Genomic DNA, 22,500 nt, shown 5'->3' with positions numbered 1-22,500 from the left:
CCAAATACACTAAAACATATTCTATATAGACTCAAATAGACAAAGCAAGCTCTACATAAACTCAACTTAAATAGGCTTTGACTCAAATACATAAAATCAGACTTGATATAGTCAAACGACTGAAAACACATTCAAAAGACTTAAAGACTGCACAGTATAAAGACTCAAACACACTACAGTAGTCAACATTTGAAGTGGATCAAAATTAGATGGTGTAGGGGTGTTGGGTACAAAGAACGAAAGTGAAGAGAGGGGGGTTGTCACTGACGAAAGTGATGAGGGTTGGGGGAGTCGTGGAAGAAAGTGAAAGTAAATGATGGACAGGGAAAGGAGGGGGATTGGTAAAACCAGGTGCCCAAACACACCCAAATACACTGTATAGGCCCAAAAACACTCAAATAGACTATATATATATATATATATATATATATATATATATATATATATATATATATATATATATATATATATATATATATATATATATATATATATATATATATATCTGGGATCAACAAACTTGCTTCTGGAGGTCCTACAGATTTTAGCTCCAACCCTAATCAAACACACCTGAACAAAGCTAATCAAGGTCTTATTAGGTATACTTGAAACATCCAGAGGGAAGTTGAAGCTAAACCCTGCAGGGCACCGGACCTTCAGGAACGAGATTGGTGACCCCTGATATATAGACTCAAATACACTCAAACAGACTCTATGTAGAGTCAAATGACTGGAAGCACACTCAAAAGACTTAAATTAAAGACTCAAATGACCCACATACACTATATAGGCCCAAATACACTCAAACAGACTACATATAGACTCAAGTTTTTATTGAAATCTAGAATCGGACCTTTTAAAACAATTAAAAAAAATACATATATTATTATTATTATTTTCTTAAACCCATACCTAACATGCAAACATGTATCTTAGGAACACTGTAAAGCAACAAAATGCTGTTAAATTTTAATATTAAATCTTTTACATTGCCACTGTCTATCTAACAATTAGGTTTTACTTTGATGTTAACAAAAAAGCTTTTAATAAATAATAATACAATAAAATAGCATGATCACTTATTTATTTTATTTTTTATTCTTTAAAAATATATATCTGTTATGCGGAATGAAATTAAGTGATTCAAAACCATAATCAGACACGTAATCATTAGTATTTAATCATTAATTATATAAATGGATTTAAAAATACTTTCCAGGTACATAAAAATCACTTTTATAAATAAAATTTGATGCAAACAGAAAAAAAAACATAGTGTTTATATCTTTCCTTTTTATTAAAGTAACTGCATACGTCTTTAGTTTGTTTTTAAGGATAAATTATGTTGTAGATCAGTTCTTGGCAGTTTTTTATGAGAGTCACCCACCCGTTTTTAAAACGAAGATGTGTTACTTGACCTTAAATGTTTGCCAGGATACATGTAAAGATAATAACCTCTGTTTAACAAATGGTCTGATCTCAACAATATAGTGCAAACATAGCATGATGTCATCAGGCCATAAATGTCTTTTACTGTTTTCTTTTGACTGGATTTAGCTGTTTTGTCTGGCAGCCCAAAGATAAGATCACATTTAGGTCGAGTCAGCAAGTCGGCGTCCAAACGCCTGTGAATCCATATAGGGTATAAAGTGCAGAACGAGTCGAAAATCTTGTTTTTTATGGGGACCGGCTCTGAAAACATTTCAGATGTCTGGTAAATCGGCAAACATCGCAACTTTACAAATCTGCCTGGGTTTCATTGAGGAGATGTTTATCTTCTGTTTACCCACGTTGACTTTTAGAATATGCTTTGATTCTTCTGATGCTGCAAAAAAAAAAAAAATAGTTCAACAAACAGTTCAGCTTCTCATGCAGTGAGGGTTTGATGTCTGCTAAAACATTATGGCTGGGTTTAAAACAAACAAGTCTTGAAAGCCTATTTTTCTTTCGCCTGTCAGGACGTCTGGTCTGTCGGTAGGGTGTCTAAATTCCTTTGCCCAGATGAGCAAGTTTTACAGAATGGTAAACACGTGGATTGCCAGGTCTAAATGAGAGGCCTTGATAAACTTAAGGAAGGTTGAAATTAGGCTTTCTGAGTCATAAGGTAGAAAAGGGTCATGATTGTTTGTTTTGTGCTTTTATTAATATAATGAAAGCAATGGAGATGCACATATTTAAAGGGTTAGTTCACACAAAAAGGTAACTTCTGTAATTAATTACTCGCCCTCATGTCGCTCCAATCCCCTGAGGCTTTTGTTTAACTACAGAACACCAATTAAAATATTTTAAATAAAATCTGATAGCTTTCTAAGCCTTTATAAGATATTTAATGTCCTTAAGAGTTAGAGCAATATGCAAGCATCATTCTGACTGCATTAAATCCTCACACTAATCTGACGTGGAAGATGTTGATAATTAAAGTCGAACAAAGTTGTTTTATATATATATTTTTAATTCGTGCACAAAAGTGTTCTTGGAGCTTCATATGATTACAGTTGAACCACTGAAGTCACATGGAATGTTTTGACAAAGTTTTTGGTTTCTTTTCTGGACTTTGAATGTCTCTGGACCATACGCTTATTTCACGCGGCCGCCATTTTAAAGAACCAAAGCGAGGCTGTGGTGGGTAGAAACCAGGAAGTATAGGACCAGCACTGTAAACATTGCAGTAACATGCCGTGTACTATAAACCTCCAGCTGTTACCGAGATTTTAAAATGCAAAATGATGTAACCATCACTTTAATATTATTTAGTAGGTTTATTTTAACCAATTAAAAGTAATTTAGCATCAAACAACATCACAATCTCAGTGATGCGCTTAAGTGTCCTCCTGGGCTTCAGTTCATAGCACCAGTTAAACACCGTGAGGGCACTTTCCTGCTTCAGTCTATGTAACCCGGTGAGCGATAAAACACTGCAGTCCTCTGCAGCACGCCCTCGTGCTGTCTGTAATAGTGTTGTCCCTGTACTAAAGTTTTAAACCCGGCTATTTCCCACTAACATGGAAGCGCTGCTGAGCGCGGATGACTCGACTGATCTTCAAGGCTGCTTCGCGTTTCAGTATTCGTGTCTCTGAGTTTGGTTTGCACTCAGCTTACTGCTCTTCACCCACTGCAAACACAGATACACGGAGACTGAAGCGCAAAGCAGCCTTGCCTTGAAGTTAAGTCGAATCAACAAGCAGATCGTTCCAGTCCTCTGTCTGTGTTGTGACTGATGACCTTCTCGGCCAATCACAATCATTTCTGTTGAACACATGACCACAATGGCAAATCAGCACTGTTTTAAGAAAGCCATCAACAGTGCCTTTATGTTCACAGGAAATTAATGTTTTTTTCTTTTAATTCAGTATCGTGACAAGTCTAATATAATGAAAGAATCAGTTTATTAACTCAAGTTTGATAAATAGCATCTAAAACGTGTGTTGGGAAAGAAAACATTAGCTAACTAGTGCCATTTCCCTTAACTTAGCTGAAAATGAGCTCTGATATCCCTTATTATATTCACCAATTAATTCAGAACGGACCTCCGGGTCACCCAGAAGGTGGTGAAATGATAAAATTGTGTCACTTTCTCTTCGCTGATAAGCTATATAGCCAGTTACACAACATTCCCATGTAACTTTCAATGATACTTCCGGGTTTCTTACCACCGCAGCCTCGATTTCGCTTTTGAAAATGGCGGCCGTGTGAAATCAGTCTATTGCTGTTTATGGACGATGAAAATATCCTAATTTGTTTAATAAGTTTATTGGAACAACATGAGGGTGAAATTTAATAACAGAATTTTCCTTTTCGGGAGAAATTTTTCTTTTAACAGGCCAGATATTGAAATCGGCATTTTTTTGCTCCATCTATGTGATCTTGTTATGTATATATATATGTATATATATGTGTATATATATATATATATATATGTATATATATATATATATATATATATATATATATATATATATATATATATATATATATATATATATATATATATATATATATATTGGCTGATCTCTGTTCCATACTTGCATACAAACTGCATTGCACTAGTTTTATAAAGCAAAGTGCGTAAATTAAGAATTAAAAGGGGCCAAAGGTGTCAAAGACGGAGCAAAGTTATGACTAAAGACAAAATATTGAATTGGTAGCACAGACTGAGCACCCATAAAAAACCACCACATATTCAGCATTCACTTTAACAAATTAAACACTCATTGACTGTTGTTTTCTTTATAATCAGCTCATTATTATTACTGTTCTATAAGCGCTACCTACTGGAAGAAAGTATTTTAATTCAGGTTGTCTATTGTTTATTTTAAATTTACATTTAATGTTAGAAAATTTCACAAAGATAAAGGTACACTATAAAAAATAAAGTACTATTTTATGGGGGGTTTTCCGGCAGCTTGGGTGCCGGTAAAAAAAAAAAAAGGAAAATAATGTCTGTTAAATTATAGAAATTTACTGTAAGATAACAGATGTTGAATTACAGAAATTTCCCTAATTTAACATCTGTTATTTTTGTGGTAATTTTTTGTTATTTAACGTCTCTTATTTTTACGGTAAATTTCTGTAATTTAACGTCTATTATTTTACCTTTTTTTCCGGCACCCCAGCTGCTAGAAAAAAACATTAAATAACAAATCTTTTTTTTATAGTGTATATCATATCAAGCTCAAACTAATATGCAAAACTCTCAATTGTCTCTAAATATCACTGCAGATAGTTCAGCTTGCAATTAAAATGTATTAATACACTGATCGTTTGACTTTAAAAATGCAGAATTGGAAACTTGGATCTAGTAAAAACAAATTTAAATGTCAATTGGTTCATAACTATAAGCATAAGAAGCATCGGTTCATAAGAAACATTAAACTTGTTTCAGTAAATTATATAAAAGAAATATATTAATTTTCTGCCTACAGAGGAAGTGCCGTCTCCAACCGATCTGCAGTTTTATGAGGTGTCCGACTCAAAGATCACTATCACCTGGACTTCTCCGTCCTCTGAGGTGTCTGGATACCGTGTGTCTGTGGGTGTAGTGGGTCCAGATGGCTTGATTGAGAAAGAAGTGCCTTATCCAGTAACACAGAATGCTTATGCTGAAATCACACACCTTCAGCCCGGCACCCTCTACCGCTTCTTCATCTTTTCCCTCAAATCAGGAGAGGAGAGCGAACCGCTGGTGGGAGAGCAAGCTACAAGTGAGAGAATAAAAAAACTCTACTGTGAAGTAAAAGTATATTCATAGAATTCATGCCTCAATATTATTCTTTTCATTTATTATATTATATTATATTATATTATATTATATTATATTATATTATATTATATTATATTATATTATATTATATTATATTATATTATATTATATTATAATATATTATATTATATTATATTATATTATATTATATTATATTATATTATATTATATTATATTATAATATATTATATTATATTATATTATATTATACTATTACAATACTTTTGTATTGTATTATGTTGTATAATATTGTATTATATTGTATTGTATTGTGTTATGTTATATTATATTATATCATTTTATATAGCAATTCTTTTATATTATAATATAGCTTTTTTATTTGAATATTATAATGAGTTTTGTTTCCCAGAGATGGGTTGCGGCTGGAAGGGCATCCGCTGCGTAAAAACGTGCTGGATATGTTGGCGGTTCATTCCGTTGTGGCGACCTTGGATTAATAAAGGGACTAAGCCGACAAGAAAATGAATGAATGATAATGAATTTTATTCATTCATTTTCCTTCGGATCAGTCTCTATTATATTATATTATATTATATTATATTATATTATATTATATTATATTATATTATATTATATTATATTATATTATATTATATTATATTATATTTATTAAATTGTTATATTAGTGTTAAATTATATTATAATTATTATTAAAATATATTTTTTACATTTGCAAACAGAATCAACAATATACACCTATTTCACACCAAAAAGTTTTTTAAGTTTTTTTTTAAGTTTACAAAATTAACTCAAAAATAAGTAATTTAATTCAAGAATTATACCCTTCATCACTTAATATTTATAAAAACAATCATTTTAAATAAACTTACCTGATAAACTAAGGATATTTAGAAATTTAAAAAAATAAAAAATGTATTTAAAATAATATTAAAGATTGACAGAAAAATAACCAAATAAGTATAAAATTAATGATTACTTTTTTTATAACTACAGTAGGTGATCATATAAGCAGTTTGACAAATGCAAAATTAAATGCATCATGGCTAATCATCTGTACTGACTCTACATCTTTCTCTCCAGAGCCGGATCCCCCAACTGACATCTACTTCTCCAACATTACTGAAGACAGTGCTGTGATCGTCTGGCTGCCTCCCACTGCTCAGATCACAGGTTACAGGCTTTTCCTGACAGTCGAGGGCTCCAACCCCAAACAGCTGCGTATTCCAGGCCGTCTGTCGCAGTACACCCTCCTCAACCTGCAGCCGGACACAGAATACTCTGCCACTCTGCATGCAGAAAGAGGAAACGTGCTCAGTGAAGGCTCCATTGCTACCTTCGCCACAAGTGAGTTTCTGCCTCTGTGTCTGTCAGAAAACATCCTAATCTGAGGTGGCATTTATAAAATATCTTAAGGCTAAAAGTAGCTCTTTTCTACAAAATCATGAAAGTAACTTTCAGTCTGTGGAATATTTTAATGATTAATTAACAATTAATCACTGTCTAACCATCTGTGATTAATCATGGTGATAAATATAACAACAATACCTTTCTGGCTTTCAGCTCCTCCAATGGGAAATGCTCCGTACTTTAGCACTGATGTCACAGACACTTCTATCATTGTCTCCTGGAGCCCTCTGCCCAAAATTGGATACAAGGTAGGATTGAAACACACCAGAGACACTGAAGCACAGCTACAGGTCATAACTCTTTGCTTTAATGTGCAAGTATTCTTGAGAAACTGACTTTTGACATTCTTCTTTCTAACATTCACACATATTTTATTCACCATCGGCTTATGAACCATCTTTTTTTGCCAATATGGTGCAACAGTCAGGTCCTGGAAGTAAAAACTGTATTCACTTTCGAGAAAAAAAAAATTTAATTGTTTTTTTTTTTTTTTTTCATGATATCTTATGTCTAAAGACCTTTAAAGACAAACCCATATGCACATTTTGCAATAAACTTTAACATTTATTTTTATAGATATTAACAGTGACCTTGAATAGTGTTTTATTCAGTTGTCAATGTAATTCATATTGATTCATGGCATTGTACACTGTTAGAAATATCTGTTAATTATTAGTTGCCCATATCTCATTTTTCATAGGCCTTTTTTTGTTTATTTACAGTATGTTTTGAATTGCCATCTTTTATCTTTTGCACTGTGGGTTTTAAGTGTTGAAAATATAACTAATTGTTTTGCTGATATTTCCTAAGATAATTATGACAGTTACTATTTGGTAATTACAAATTGAATGGCATTTCTGTGGTTAATTAATGGTAACTATAACTTAAAAGTTCACACTTAGATATTGCATTTTGGCCCGCAAGGATAAAGTCACAGCAGCACGACACCATTCACTGATAAATTAGTACAATAAAATTATTCAACATATTAAAATATAATTAAAAAGTACTTTTGTGTTATGTGAAAAAAATACGAGTAAATACATGCATTTTACACAATCTTGCACAAATTGAATTGTAAATTGCACTCTTAGTTGTATATAAAAGAAAGATCAAAGTTTTTAGCTCTTAAAATATGGATTTAAAAAGAAAACCAAACTGGTTCAAGTAGAAAAGTTTTCTAGATGACATCCAGGGGGAAGATAATTTTGTTCAAATAACCCAGTGAGGCTAAAAGAACCCTAGCATCATGTGTTGACCCAACCAATTTTGGTACAAGATCCAGAATCTTGTAATTGGCATCAAACACAGCTTGAAGATTGATGCTGTGAAATCCTTTTCTATTGACATATGCCTTATTTACAGTAGGAGCAATGGCGCAAACATGAGTGCCATCAATGGCTTCAACAACTCCAGGGAAGCCCGCAATCCTCATAAAAGCTGCTTGCTTTTGCTGCATAGTTTGGAGGTCACTTGGAAAGTCAATGAACTGCCTTATGTTTGGTGTTGTTAGTGCTGCTATAGTGCTGTTTAAGACTTTGCTGACTGCGGATTGTGACGGGCCTAAGGGGGCACTCACACTATGCCCTGTATGGAATAAAATCACTGTCATAAATATTTTGTGCGTAAATAAAATTCACGCATATGTAATTATAAAATTATCTTTGTCTGTTTGTATATGACTGATAATTTTACTATGGGTGTACTTTACAAACACTAAACACAGTTTCACCATGGACACGAAGTCCTGATTACGAGTGTATGAATCAAACAGCGACACTCTACAGTCAAAATTACGTCACCACTGTCACAGGCATTAATAAACAAGCGAGAGTCATCTATCACAATGGCGCGCCTGCTGGGCACTCAGAGACCCCACACATCGTATCAGGTAAGAGTTTTGTTATTCCTTCTTTAAGAAATGTCTGTCATAAGCTGTAATGAAGGTTAAGACTTAATGAGGTCCATTTTCACTGTGTTTCTTGGTCATTTTACAGAATCAAAATTAAGAATGGGCCAAGGTTAGTGAGCTAGCATAATGTAAGTTAAAATTACAAGCAGCGAGCGCAGTATGAGTGAATCACTGAACACTGTTAACTATAACATGACATCTGTTGATTAGGTCACATTTTTAAAGCCAGATTAATAGACCATTGATCTATTATATAATGAAGATAGTGAAAACGCAGTGAAAACGGACCTCATTAACTCTCAACCTTTATCACAGCTTATGACTAACATTTCTCAAAGAAGGAATAACAAAACTCTTACCTGATACAATGTGTGGGGTCTCTGAGTGCCCAGCAGTTTATTAATGCCTGTGACAGTGGTGAAGTAATTTTGACAGTGGAGTGTCGCTGTTTGATTCGTACTCGTAATCAGGACTTTGTGTTCGTGGTGAAACTGTATTTCGTGTTTGTATAGTACACCCATCGTAAATTTATCAGTCATATACAAACAAACAAAGAAAATGTCGTACCTGTGTCTGTTCTAATCGCAGATTTGGAATTGTACCTTCATAAAATTACGAGCACGTTCCATTTTCCTTTAAGATTTTATTATTACGGCTGCGTGAATTTTATTTACGCACAAAATATTTATGACAGTGATTTTATTCCATAGCCCTGGCCTGTCTCCCGGATCGTTTGAGAAGTGTGAGTACTCTGAATCAGGCTCAGGCATGGTTCAGTTGGCCGGCTAGAGCGAGGTTCACTTGTAGTGTGAGTGTAAAGTGTGCCTGAGCCCCATACTGGAGACAAGACTTGACTTTTAGGGGACTGTTAAATATGGATTTATTAATCATTCTTACTGTTTAATGAACACAACTGTCGTAGTAGTTTATTAAAGACGCAAACCTCTCACTGCATGACAGCTGCACCTTCAGCTGCTAACACTCCTAAATAATGTAGGAGCTGAGACGGAGTCCTAACACTAAAGAACCTTTATAAATTGCACTTAATCCTACATCTAGAAATAAAAGTAAAATTAAGTCATTCTTAGAATTTTGACACACTTAAGAGTAAACTACACTGAGAAGCTTTATACATACGGCCCCAGGTAGTTCTCGATAGCTCCCCCTGGTAAAGGAGGAAAAGGGAGATAGGGGTGGATGGAGAGATTTTTCAAAAACTAATAAAGGGGAGTAAGGTGAAATGGGCTATTTATTATATATTAGGTTTTTGTTTCATCTGATTGGTTTATCGATGATTGCAGATGACAGACCAGCCGTGATCAATCATTTCATGTGCTCCTCTCAAAACTAGTTTATAAAACTTTACTTAGTACTTTTTTACTACTTCAGCAACATTAGCTATGTTTCCATCCTTCTATTTTTATGTGCATTTTGCATATGCGCATAAAAAATGGCTGATGGAAATGCCATGATGTGTATACATTTTAAAAATGCGCATAAACTTATATGCATAACTGAGTGGGATGAACTTTTTATTTGATAAGAAAAAATGCTCAAACTTCAATGGAAACACTTTTATCGCACAAACTCCAGCATGCACATTAAAAAAGGTTGTGTGATTTTTGTGATAAGAGATCATGTAATGATGGATATGTGTGTAAATGGACAAATCACCAGGCTGAGCACATTGTAAAACATCTGAACTGTTGTTTTGGTCATTCTAAAATGCCTTACTATTTCATTATTAGTGTTATTATATTATTAATGACCTCTAGAATCAAGAGCGCCTGTGTTCCGCATCTGACACTTTCAAACGCCACTGTGCGTTCACTGTGTGTCATGATTGCCTTCTGAGGCGCAAGTCATTTATTAGATGAAGATAATCCAGCGATAATCCAGTTTTGCATTCCAGTTCATTCGCAGTTTTGGATGGAAACATAGCTATTGACTGCCCTGTGTTAAATGATATAATCAATTAGTCCTGACAGTGTTTAAATCATTGCAACTTATTAACTCCTTAAACTAAGTTAACTATTTTCTAACTTGATTTCATAAGTTCCACAAGCTATTTTAAGTCTGTTTAACATAAGTTTAATAAGTTCAAAAGGTTCATATAAATCGGCTTAACTTTTAAGGGCAACCAGGATTACAGTGTGAAAAACGTTTTGAAATTCTATTGTTTAATTTGGGATGAAACTAAACTTATACATTACATGGTTGAGTGTTTAGTGCAGTTTTTAAGTGCATATGTGTATACTAGTGTGTCATTTGCAATGCAGCTAAAGGTGTTTTATTGTTTCTCTGCTCTGCAGTTGACAGTGAGGCCCAGCCAAGGTGGAGAAGCCCCTAGAGATGTGACCTCAGAGTTGGGTAGTGTCCTCATCTCAGGTCTGACCCCTGGAGTTGAGTACACATACAGTGTCCAACCAGTCATCAGTGGTCAAGAGCATGGAAACCCTATAACTCGGCGCGTGGTCACTCGTAAGTCTAAAAAAAGTCCTTATCAAACAAAGGTTGTTGAAGCTGTGAGAGAGAGACATTTCCCAGACTGTTGGAGGAGTTATCCAATGTCTGTCTATCCGTTCACAGCTCTTTCTCCACCCACTGATCTGAACCTGGAGTCCAACCCCAACACCGGAAAGCTAACTGTTCAGTGGAATGATGCTAACATCCCAGGTTAGTTCTGAGAGCTCAGAATAGAGCAAATGCTTCTTTATGTGTTTGTTCAAATGTAAATACTAATATATTTTACCATCTTGCATAATGCGGTACATTTAATTGAAGACATTTTGGTAACACCTATCATCACCTATCATAATTGTATTATTATTATTATTATTATTATTATTGTATTATAGTATGCTAGTAAGCTGGATAAATTACTGGTTCATTCTGCTGTGGGGACCAGTTGAATAAAGGGACTTAGTCAAAGGAAAATGAATGTATTATGTGCTTTTCTTAAACTTAGTGTTGCAAGATATACAATAACAAATAAAAATGCAGAGAATTACAAGCTGGCATAAAATCCCAAATAAGAAGCCAGAAGCCAGAAGTCACACTGCAATCATAAAACAATAAAGAACAATAAATAAGCAAAATGTTTATTTATGTTTAATACAATGTAATACAAGTATATAAGCACATCTGTTTTCAACGCTAATGATGCTAATAATAAGAAATGTTTCTTGAGCAGAAAATCAGCTTGTGTGTCGAGACTGCAAATTTACCTCTTGGTAAACTTGTCCTGTTCCCACAGACATCACGGGCTACAGAGTGACCTGCACCCCCACCAAAGGCCAGCAGGGCAATTCACTTGAGGAGTTTGTGAAGGCCGGACAGAACTCATGCACATTAGAGAACCTGAGTCCAGGAGTAGAGTACAATGTCAGCGTGTTCACTGTGAAGGACGACATGGAGAGCGTTCCTGTCTTCACAACTGTAACCCCAGGTATAACCGCTTCTAAATACCAAAATCACACCTGTTGTTTGTCAGTAATCAGGCCTAAACATTTAATGAGTCTGTATGTGTGTCAGAACAATTAATGAAATGCTTGCTTTTAATGTTTCTTGAGACATTAAACACAAAGGTATTAACAGAATGGTATAGCCAAAACTGAAATAAATTCCTGACTATTTACACCCAGGTTGTCCAAGATATATATGAAATGTTGCAGGGAAATGTTTCTAATCTAATGCAAGTGTAGAGGGTTCAGAAACATACCATTTTTTAAGGTCCTACAGCAGTTTAGTCTCAGGCCAATGTAATCCACACAATTCCGACAAATAAGGGGAAGTGATCAGTAATTTTATTGGGTTTGTTTAAATGTAGTTTGGTGCATCTTTTTACAAATCCAATGATGCTGATAGTGAAGATTCTCTCTGACCAATCAGTTTTTGTGTGGATGTCATGTAACAGCTCAACTGAAACCTCACAAGTGTACAAAAAGTGTACACAAGTGGTACAAAAAAAAAGTGCTACGTAAAGCAGGTTGTAGAAAACTCACCAAAAGTGAGTCATGCTGAACTGTGCTGTGAAAAAGTTTCAGGTGTACTGGTGAAGCTAATCAGAGCTTCTAAACCATTATTCAAATTCAGTTAGATAAAGAACTTTAATGGGCAAATTAAGTACTTTAAAGATGCCTAATTATGGACTGTTAAAAATGGTCTACATTAAATCTTGTTCAGCTTCTTTGGATGAAAACAATCTGCAATATTTTCTTCTGAAATCCTTATCCTTTTTTTCATATATTCATATTTATTCATATTTTGGATAAACTGAGGGAAGTAAATAATCAGGAATATTTTTTTTTTTAATGTTTGGGTTAAACTTTTCATTTAATAAATTAAATGAAGAAAATATTTTTTACTAAGAAAAATGTGAAATGATACAATCAGCCTATGTTTTGTTTGTCATTGGTTAATGATAACCAGTCAATTTTGTATAACGGAACATAAGAACTAACTATCATTTCACATTTTTAGCCAGTTTTGGTCACAACTACAGAAGAGTTTGTGATAATGCTATATTGTATCATCACAACTTTCTAATGTTCTATCTCCATGGTTCAGTTTTCACAATATGAACCATGAAGGACCTGTTTTCTGGACAAATGACTTACCTCCATCTTTCTGTGTCATGTCTGTCTGTGTCGGGCATCTTCTCTCCTCCAGATGTGCCTAAAATAACTGATCTCAGCTTCATCAATGTCACTGACTCTACTATTGGCCTAAGCTGGAGTCCTCTAAACTCCACTGCCGTTACCGGCTACCGCATCACAGTTTTGGCAGCTGGGGACAGTGTCCCGATCTTTGTTGAATTTGTGGAGCCCACAACAGGCTTTTATACTGTTCATGGCCTGGAGCCAGGCATAGATTATGACATCACCGTCACCACAGTTACCGAAAATGGAGAGAGCGAACCCATCACTATCACCCAGCAAACAGGTAAGTGTGTGTGTGTGTGTGTGTGTGTTTGCCTATAGACCCATTCATTGGCCCATAAACATTTCCTGCTTGTTATTAAATGGTTTCAAAACTGTAACAAGTGACAGTTCAATCATATCCTAATATTAAATTAGCCATTATAACATTATTCTTTAATATGTGGCTCTTTTTGGATTCTCGGAAGCTTTAGAAATTTAAAATGTAAAACAGGAAATACATTTGGACCATTGCTTTTGTTTACATCCCTCACAATGGTCTATACTTTGTCTGCATTAAATTTGAAAAAAAAAAAAAAAAACAGTTTATTTAGATCTATTAGCAGTAGCTAGCCACTAGCTCAGGGGTGTGTTCAAACTCGGTCCTGGAAGACTAGTATCCTGCATAGTTTAGCTCCAGCTTCCTTCCACCTCCCTGGAACTTTCTAGTACAGTATACCTAGAAAGACCTCGATAAACTGGTTCAGGTGTGTTAAATTGCAGTTGGAACTTAAATATTCAGGACATCGGCCCTCCAGGAGTGAGTTTGGACACCTGAGCACTAGCTAAAGCATTATAGCTGCGTAAATGTACTTTTAGGTTATCATGGTTTGTACTTTTTACAACCTTTTGTGTTGTAATTTCAGGGAAAGTAAAACAATAAAGGCACACTTAAAATGCAGGATGCTGGGGGCAATTTTGGGCCTGTCTTGAAAATTATCAGATGATTTGTGCTTATTTGTAATTATTTGATATCAAATTCTATTATAGTTTTGCAAATGTTTTTTTTTTTTTTTTTTTTTGCATTCTCCATGGATTAGAAGTGAATGTAATGGCCTGTAGACTCGGCTGTATGTGCAGTAAATCTCTGCCTTTAAGTGTTAAACATTTCTGCTCTTTGTTTCTACAATATTTCATTGTTTAAGTACATATGGCAGCCATATCCCTGTATGAAAGATGACTGAGGAAACACTAGCAGCTGTGTCTTGTTTCAGCACTTTATTTCTTTCCTTTCACTTTTTTTTGTAACTCCCTCTACTCATTCTCATTCTCATTCTCTTTTGTGATGGAGTAATCTGATGTCTGGAGCCACATGGCATCAGTCTGTGTGAAGTCTGCTTTTCACAAACAGATTCTTGGTCAGACCTCTAAAGATTGTGCTCATTTTCTCACTCTTTCCTCCTCAGTTGGCTTTTAAACAAGCCGTAAAACTAAACCTTCAGTATGCTGATGTGTTAGCATTTCTGGAAGCAATCAGAACTAGTGTAAAAAAATAAGTATGTAGAAGAAATACTAAAATTATGAAATATCTATTAATATCGGTGCTTCCCACAGGTTTGAAATATACTTGCTTTGGTAGCTGTATTAAAAAACATACAGTTTACCTACATCACATAAATAGTTAACTATATGTGACAAACAAAACATAATTTAATTTTTAATAATAGTTGTATTCATTATGACACTACTTCTTTTCAGTGGGTTAAAGTAAAAAAAACTGTTAAAGACTAAAATTAAAAAAATATATATACTTTTATGCTATTTTGGAGCCATGTGCACCCACTGACAGGTCTGCTTCTCTCTTTCTTTCAAGTTTAAAGCAAAATTGAATGTTAAAGCATTTTAGATATGGATATATAAATGGCCTATGTAATATATTAACATCATCAAATTAATAAAATAATCAGTAAATAAGAAATAAATGACAAAAGTAAAAGAAACAGCCAATATCTCTAAAAATTACCATAATTGCAAGATTAAAATAAGTAGATCTGTTAAAATTAGGCAAATGCGTTGATTAAACATTACTGATTGTGTACATCAGGGCTGTAGGCAGCCTGGTGAAAGGGGTGGTTCTTTTTCTTACAAAGTTAACCTTTTTGCAGTTATTTGCCTTATTTTATATTTAATTATGAGATTTAAATACTGAATTTTAGTGACATATTAAGCAGTGTTTTTGCTGGATTAGCTTGTGGTCATCAACCACACTGTTTAATGTGTCAAAAACATTCAGAATAAAGAAATATAAGAACTATACATATTTTACTAATTCAAATGTATTACATCACGTCATTAGAAACAATAATGAGAATCTGTTAAAGTTTTAAATTAAAACTAGCCTATTGTCATGAATTAGGTAAACAACAAACCAGCACATTTAACTTTCCTCATCCATGCCGAAGCAACAGCCACAAGAGGATTCCTCTTGGTCTTAAATTCTTCTTTAATGGAAATAATTATTTTCACAATTTGTTACAGTATGCAGGACAAATAAGCTCATGTATAAAACAATATCTGGACCTTTGTCAGTGAGGGGTGGGTCTTTCGAACCACCCTAACCCCCCCCAGGCTACTGGCCATTTAGATTCAAGGATCTATTATTTCCTTTTTTCCCGGTATCGCAGCTGTAGTCTTTAATAAGAGTAATCCAAAAATGCATACAAGCTTCAGAGAGCGAAAGCAAATGTTGAATTTTGGACATTTTAGGAGATTTAGAAACCCAGGCCGAACAAAAATGACCGTCTCTCTGGGTCTGAAAAGCGTGTGATTTCAGCGTGTACACAATTGTTGACAGTCCTCGCAGGCACAGAACGAAACTGGTAAGCGAGAGAAGAGTTTCCTCTACTTAATCGATTGTGGATGTTTGGTTATATTGGGTAGATACAAAAGGATGTAAAAGGATGTTAATAATAGTAAAAAAAAAAAGGTCACTAAGTGGGCGGCCATTAATGTAGTCTATGTATGGAAAGCACTGAATATTAAAAATAATACTGAACATAATACTAAATATAAATGAACATAATACTAAATATAAATTAATAATTCATTTATACTATTAAAGGGTCTATAAACATACAATTATGCTAAAATAAAATTGTCAATCAGCTTTTACATTTAACACTTTTAAAAATGTGTACTTTTTTTCCAGTCTCTCCCAGTTGTCCCTGCCCTTAAACTTTCAATATCAACTTTTAAATTAAATTGAGAATCTCAAATCCTAATGAGAAATAATGAGAATCTTAAAAATAAATCAATATAAATATAAAATGATGTACTTTTTTCTTGTCTCTCCCAGCTGTCCCGGCTCCATATGGCCTGTCATTTGGAGAAGTGACCGCAGACACTATGTTGGTGACCTGGAAAGCCCCTCAGGTTCCCAAATCCTCAGACATTAATCAATACATCATCCGTTATCATCCAGTCGATGAAGATGACGAAACTACTGAACGCACTGTGGAAGGAAGTGAAAACTTTGTTGTCCTTCGCCGTACGTGCCAAATAACAGAATTAAATTGTCCTGTATTTAGTATCTCTAATGAATGCACACTAAAAATGAGTCTCTCTGTGTGGTTTCTAGATCTTGTGCCCAACACAGAGTACCTGGTGAGTGTGATTTGCGTATATGAGGGCAGAGAGGGATCACCTGCCATCGGCACCCAGAGAACTGGTAAGTTTGTGAGGGAAACAAAAAAATGTGGGGTTTTAGATGAATGAGATGAAAGTTTTTTTTTTTTTTTTTTTTTTTTTTTTAAATACTAGGTTTAATCAACAATATTTTGTGTACTAAATCATTTTCATTAACTTCTTATATGTGCTAACTGTAGGGTCTTTCATGATTTGGTTTTGAGTTGCATCATTTGGAAGTCGCAATTTATTTAATAAATAAAGTTTTCATTTGTTGGAATAGGACAATATTTGTCAGAGATGCAACTATCTCAGTTTCTAAAATAGGTGGGTTTAAAAAAAAAATTAAATATTGAGAAATTCAACCAAAGTTGTCCAAATAAAAAGCTTAGCAATGCTCATTGCTAATCAAAAATAGAGTTTTGATATATTTACAGTAGAAAAATTTAAGTCTTCATGGAACAGGATCTTTGCTTAATATTCTTATGATTTTGGGCATAAAATCAATAGTTCTGAATCATACATGTGTTTATCCAACTTTCCCATTCAACATAGGCTAAGAAAAAAATCAATCATTGGATGTATTAAATTTGTTTTAAGGTAAAGGGTTGAGTTTTAAAAACACATCAAGTTGAACATTACTAAACTGAATCCGTTTAAATTCAGCCCATATAAATTTGCAAGCACAAATTTATAGTAGTAAATCCAGTCAATCGTGTTTTTCAGTGCAAGCTCACATTTATGGTTTTTAATGTTTGAATATATTGGATGGAGTTCCCTCTCAAATATATATTTGAAAGTCCTTGCTATAAAATAAAAAAACAGCACTACTGCAACCTGTTATGTTGGTTAAAAAACTTGTTCATTTTGCTTCTCAGTTTTTGATGCCCCTGTTGGCCTTCAGTTCTCTGATGTGGGCACCACCTCCTTCACTGTGCGCTGGCAGGCTCCTCGGGCCATCATCTCAGGATACCGTATCCGCTACCAGATGACCAGTGGTGGACGAGCTAAAGAGGAGAGACTGCCCCCCTCGAGGAGCCACTTCACCCTGACAGGCCTGACCCCAGAGACTGAGTACAGCATCAGTGTCTATGCCGTCAGCGGATCCAGAGACAGTCTGCCTCTGACTGGAACTCAGTCTACCAGTATGCTCTTACTTCTCATCACTTTTAGAACATATTTGTATTATTTGTGTCTTATCGCTGTTTTTCTGTTAGTCTCTGATGCTCCTACTGACCTGGAAGTGATTTCCTCAACGCCGACCAGCATCACCGTTCGCTGGGATGCCCCCTCTGTCACTGTGCGGTACTACAGGATTACACATGGAGAGTCGGGTAGGTGATTTGGATCCTGTTAAAATAATGCTGTTATGGTTGTTACACTCAAGGCCTGTTCACACCAGCAACACAAATGTTCAGCGCAAAAGTTCCATTGTAATGCATATAAGGGTAATTGAGCTGAATGAAGGATGGCGATGGTTTACATACAGCCATCAAATTTTCCCTGAACAATAGCTAACGTTATGAAAACTTTTTGCAGAAATATTATTAGAAAATTAGTTAAATTGGTATGACTTTAGAGTAAATTTAGTATTAAGAAATTAAGACATTTAGTATTTACTAACATTAACTAAGTATGAGTAATCTTGTAAAGCATTTAATAATCATAGTTCAAAATTAACTAATGTATTATTAATATCCAAAGTTTTGTTAATGCAAAGTTTTGTTAATGAACTAATGTTATTTTACTTGAACAATATTAGCTAACATTAACAAAGATAAATAAATACTGTAATAAAGGTATAACTAATTGTTTGATCATGTTAGTAAATATAACTAACATTAACTAGTAGACCATTATTTTAAAGTGTTACCCTTGTCTTTTTGTTGTATTACTTTTTATTTGTTTATTTGTTGTTTAATCAATAGTCTATATATAAGGCAGATTTCTCTTGATAATTTTCATCTATTTCAGATTTAAAAATGGCGATCTAAATTTAAAAATTAAATAGTTTGACATTATTGACAAAGCATTATAAGTTTTGATAACAGATTTACAGTACGAAATTGACTTTTTGAAGTCTTCATGAACTGTTTACAGATTTAACTGGAAACATGTCAATACAATAAGAGCAGACAGTAGAAACATTGTTTTCTTTCATTTTTGTGTAATTACAGCAATGTAATATTTCTTAATTGTACATCATAATCAACTCTAATAACTACTGCATGCATAACTAATGGAAGAAGTTCATGTCAATTTAGTGTCTTAAAAACCAAGCAAACACCTCCCTAAAAAATAGTCAAATCTTGCATTCTTTGCAATTATATTTTTGTTCTATATGACAACGATGGTAACGATTAGTACTCCATCCAGGAATGAAATGTTTTTAAAGCCATTCAATATAGTTTTATGTTCTTGCTTGTGAGAAACTAGTTAAGCAATAATAATACAATTTCCCCCACTAATCTATTTTGATAAATATTTATATTTAACTTTTTTATATAAAAGGTTTGATTTTAAGAACTTCAAGTAGGTTTTTTGTATTTTACTTTTAATGGTATTTAATAAACATCACAGTAAAGTAAAGCAATTCTGGATTCCTTGTCTACTATTTACTTAGAAAAATACTGTGTTCATGAGCTTCATCAATGTAGAGTTTTAACAGCAGTGGCTCGGTTAGTTGGTCAGCTTTATACACAGTGTGAGAGAATATACATTTAAAAAACCCTATTGAAGGTAATCTGTAGCATTAAATTTGTGAATTATCAATTGAGTGTTTTATCAATACATGATTAGATTTGTTGGTGGTGTGAACAGGCTTTTACTCTAAACAAACTGTGTTTTTGACTAATGGATTTGATGCTTAATCATTAATTTATGATTAATCATTAATTTAGTGTTATGTAACAAAACTCGCCCTCTTGTGATAAGTTGCTGCTACAGTTATAGCTGGGTTTATTTATATCGCAGTCAGTACACTAGCCATTATTTTTTATTTAAAAAGATTAAAATAGAAACACAAATAGTAGCGCTATAGCACACAGAGTTTCTACGGTAGCTGGATATCCTTGAAAATGCCTTGATTTTAGTCTTTATTTTAATCAAATTCTTGTATTTTGGATAAAGTCTTTAAAAGTGCTTGAAAATGTATTTGTGATACTTTTGTAATCTTTGGTGTTGCAAAATATATGTTACTCTGGAGTCTGTGCATGTGCTTGTAGTGTGATCTGCCTGTTTTTTATTCATTTATTTATTTTTTTATTTATCTGTTCCCTTTGAAATTAACATAAATATAAGATACAAATAAATGACATTCAGGGTAGTAAATGATAGTAATTGAGTGTTTGGCTTGGGGCAAACTTGAATACTACTATACTACAAAATACTATATCAAATAGCTGCTGATATAATGTGATGACATACTATATGTAATACTATATGCTTTAAAAAATAGTATTGGTTGGTCAGCTTTATACACTGTGAGTGAATATACATTTTAAAAACCCTCTTGAAGGTAATCTGTAGCATTAAAAATTTGTGAATCATCAATTAAGTCTTTTATTAATACATGATTAGATTTGTTGCTGGTGTGAACAGGCTTTTACTCTAAACAAACTGTGTTTTTGAATAATGGATTTGATACTTAATCGTTTGGATTTCTTTTTTTAATGCAGGTGGTTCTGATGCCCCTCTGGAATTTATGGTTCCCGGCTCCCAGTCTACAGCCACTATTGAAGATCTACGTCCAGGCACTGATTATACCATTACTGTTTATGCTGTGACCGGTAGAGGGGACAGCCCTGCATCCAGCACTCCCATCCATGTTAAACATAGAACCGGTAAACCATCTAATAAACTTTCTATCCTTTTTCTTTTAAATATTGCCTCAATTAGGCTATTTCAGAAGTGTCCTACAAAAGGTTTTTTTTGTCTAAAAAGACTTACATTTACTTGTAATATGGTATTTAGTATCACGTCTTTTCTCAAGTGTCTGTAATAATTTGTTCACAAATCTGGTCCCTCTAAAACCCTAAAACATGTTAATTGCGCTTTCATATTGTTGTACAATATAAACAAAATACAACCAGTGTGCTCTACAGGTGAGAACAATATGAAAAATATGTATACTATAAAGTACTATGAAAATTTTAGGATGTAGCAGCATCATCTGTCTCTGCTGCTGTAGGTACACTGAAAAATTTCAGCATAGTCCCTAGTACATAAATAAAGTCAGATAAGACTAATTAAAAAAAATAAAGTACACAAATATGACATATACAAATAAAACATGAAACCGTGAATGTCAGTGTGCAATAATAGCATTTGTGAAGCCCTTCAAGAAACGCGGGGCCCTAGGTGGCCGCCTATATTGCCTGTTGGACAGGCCGGCACTGTTCAAAACCACCTCAAGCAAGTTTAAATCAGTATTTTTTTGAAATTATGAAATTTGACATCTTGTTTTTCATGCGATACTTTAAAATGTGCAATACTTAAAAAAATGTTTACATTCACAAACAGCTACATTTGCAATCATTATTATTCAACCCCCTTTCATTTTTTTCCACTTAAAATTTTTACAGTATGTCTAAAACAGTTTTTTCTTCTGGAGAAAGGTTTAGTTATTTTGATTTCAGCTAGAATAAATGCAGTTTTTAATTCAAAAAAAAAAAAAACATTTTAACGTCAAGATTATTAGCCCCTTTAAGCTATTTTTTTTTTCAATAGTCTACAGAACAAACCATCATTATACAATAAATTACTTAACTACCCCAACCTGCCTGGTTAACCTAATTAACCCAGTTAAGATTTTAAATGTCACTTTAAGCTGTATAGAAGTATCTTGAAAAATATCTAGTAAAATATTATTTACTGTCATCATGGCTAAGATAAAACAAATCAGTTCTTAGAAATGAGTTATTAAAACTAATGTGTCTAGAAATGTGTTTAAAAAAAATCTTCTCTTCGTTACACAAATTGGGGAAGAAAATAAACAGAAAGGCTAATAATTTGGGGTTGAATAACAATGATTGCATTTCACCCTACATGAAAGATAATAAATAAAAAACAAAATTTTTTTCAATGGTGTGAAAGTAATGGGACATAAAGTAATAATGAACTTCTTCTCTTGAAACAGATATTGACTCTCCATCACAGATGGAGGTGACTGACGTGAAGGACAACGCTATTACTGTACGCTGGACCCCAGCAGCCGGCCCCATCTCAAGATATAGAGTCAATGCAACTCCTCTTACTGGAGAAGGACCTGTGTTACATGCAGAAACGACTTCAGGTATACTTTATGGCTCTCGTGTAAATGCTGTGTCAACTTCTATTTACATTTGAAATGGAGTTAATGCTGTCAGATTAAGTGTTAAGTAGATGTGTTTCTCATGTGCAATTGCAGACCATACTGAAATTACGTTTTCTGGCCTGATGCCTGCAGTGGAGTACAGCATCAAGGTGTATGCTCTGGGTCAGGATGGAGAGAGCCTCCCTCTGGTCGAAAATGTAGTTACAAGTAGGTGTACAATTTAATATAAAGTTCATTTATTATCAAGGTCCATTTTGTGAATTGGCTGTTTTCATTAATTTAGTGTTATGTAACAAAACTC

General features: G+C 33.8%; 1 protein-coding gene and 1 long non-coding RNA gene across 3 annotated transcripts in view; both read left to right on the top strand.

Annotated features, from left to right (window-relative positions):
- LOC141376089 (uncharacterized) overlaps positions 1-22,500 on the top strand; it is a 1,000,182-nt gene that overhangs the window by 89,038 nt on the left and 888,644 nt on the right. The gene's annotated exons all lie outside the window — the stretch shown is intronic.
- fn1a (fibronectin 1a) overlaps positions 1-22,500 on the top strand; it is a 68,904-nt gene that overhangs the window by 28,578 nt on the left and 17,826 nt on the right. For both annotated transcript variants that reach the window (NM_131520.2, XM_073911436.1), the window contains 14 exon segments: positions 4,923-5,201; positions 6,323-6,586; positions 6,803-6,897; positions 10,874-11,042; positions 11,151-11,237; positions 11,818-12,009; positions 13,233-13,505; positions 16,557-16,748; positions 16,839-16,928; positions 17,764-18,030; positions 18,103-18,219; positions 20,563-20,727; positions 22,023-22,178; positions 22,293-22,406. In NM_131520.2, coding sequence (NP_571595.2) covers positions 4,923-5,201; positions 6,323-6,586; positions 6,803-6,897; positions 10,874-11,042; positions 11,151-11,237; positions 11,818-12,009; positions 13,233-13,505; positions 16,557-16,748; positions 16,839-16,928; positions 17,764-18,030; positions 18,103-18,219; positions 20,563-20,727; positions 22,023-22,178; positions 22,293-22,406 — 2,460 coding nt within the window.

Source organism: Danio rerio, chromosome 9 (assembly GCF_049306965.1).
Source record: "Danio rerio strain Tuebingen ecotype United States chromosome 9, GRCz12tu, whole genome shotgun sequence".
In the NCBI taxonomy this organism is placed as follows: Eukaryota; Metazoa; Chordata; class Actinopteri; order Cypriniformes; family Danionidae; genus Danio; species Danio rerio.
Note: the sequence above shows the minus strand (reverse complement) of the source record. Positions and strands in the feature narration are given on the sequence as shown.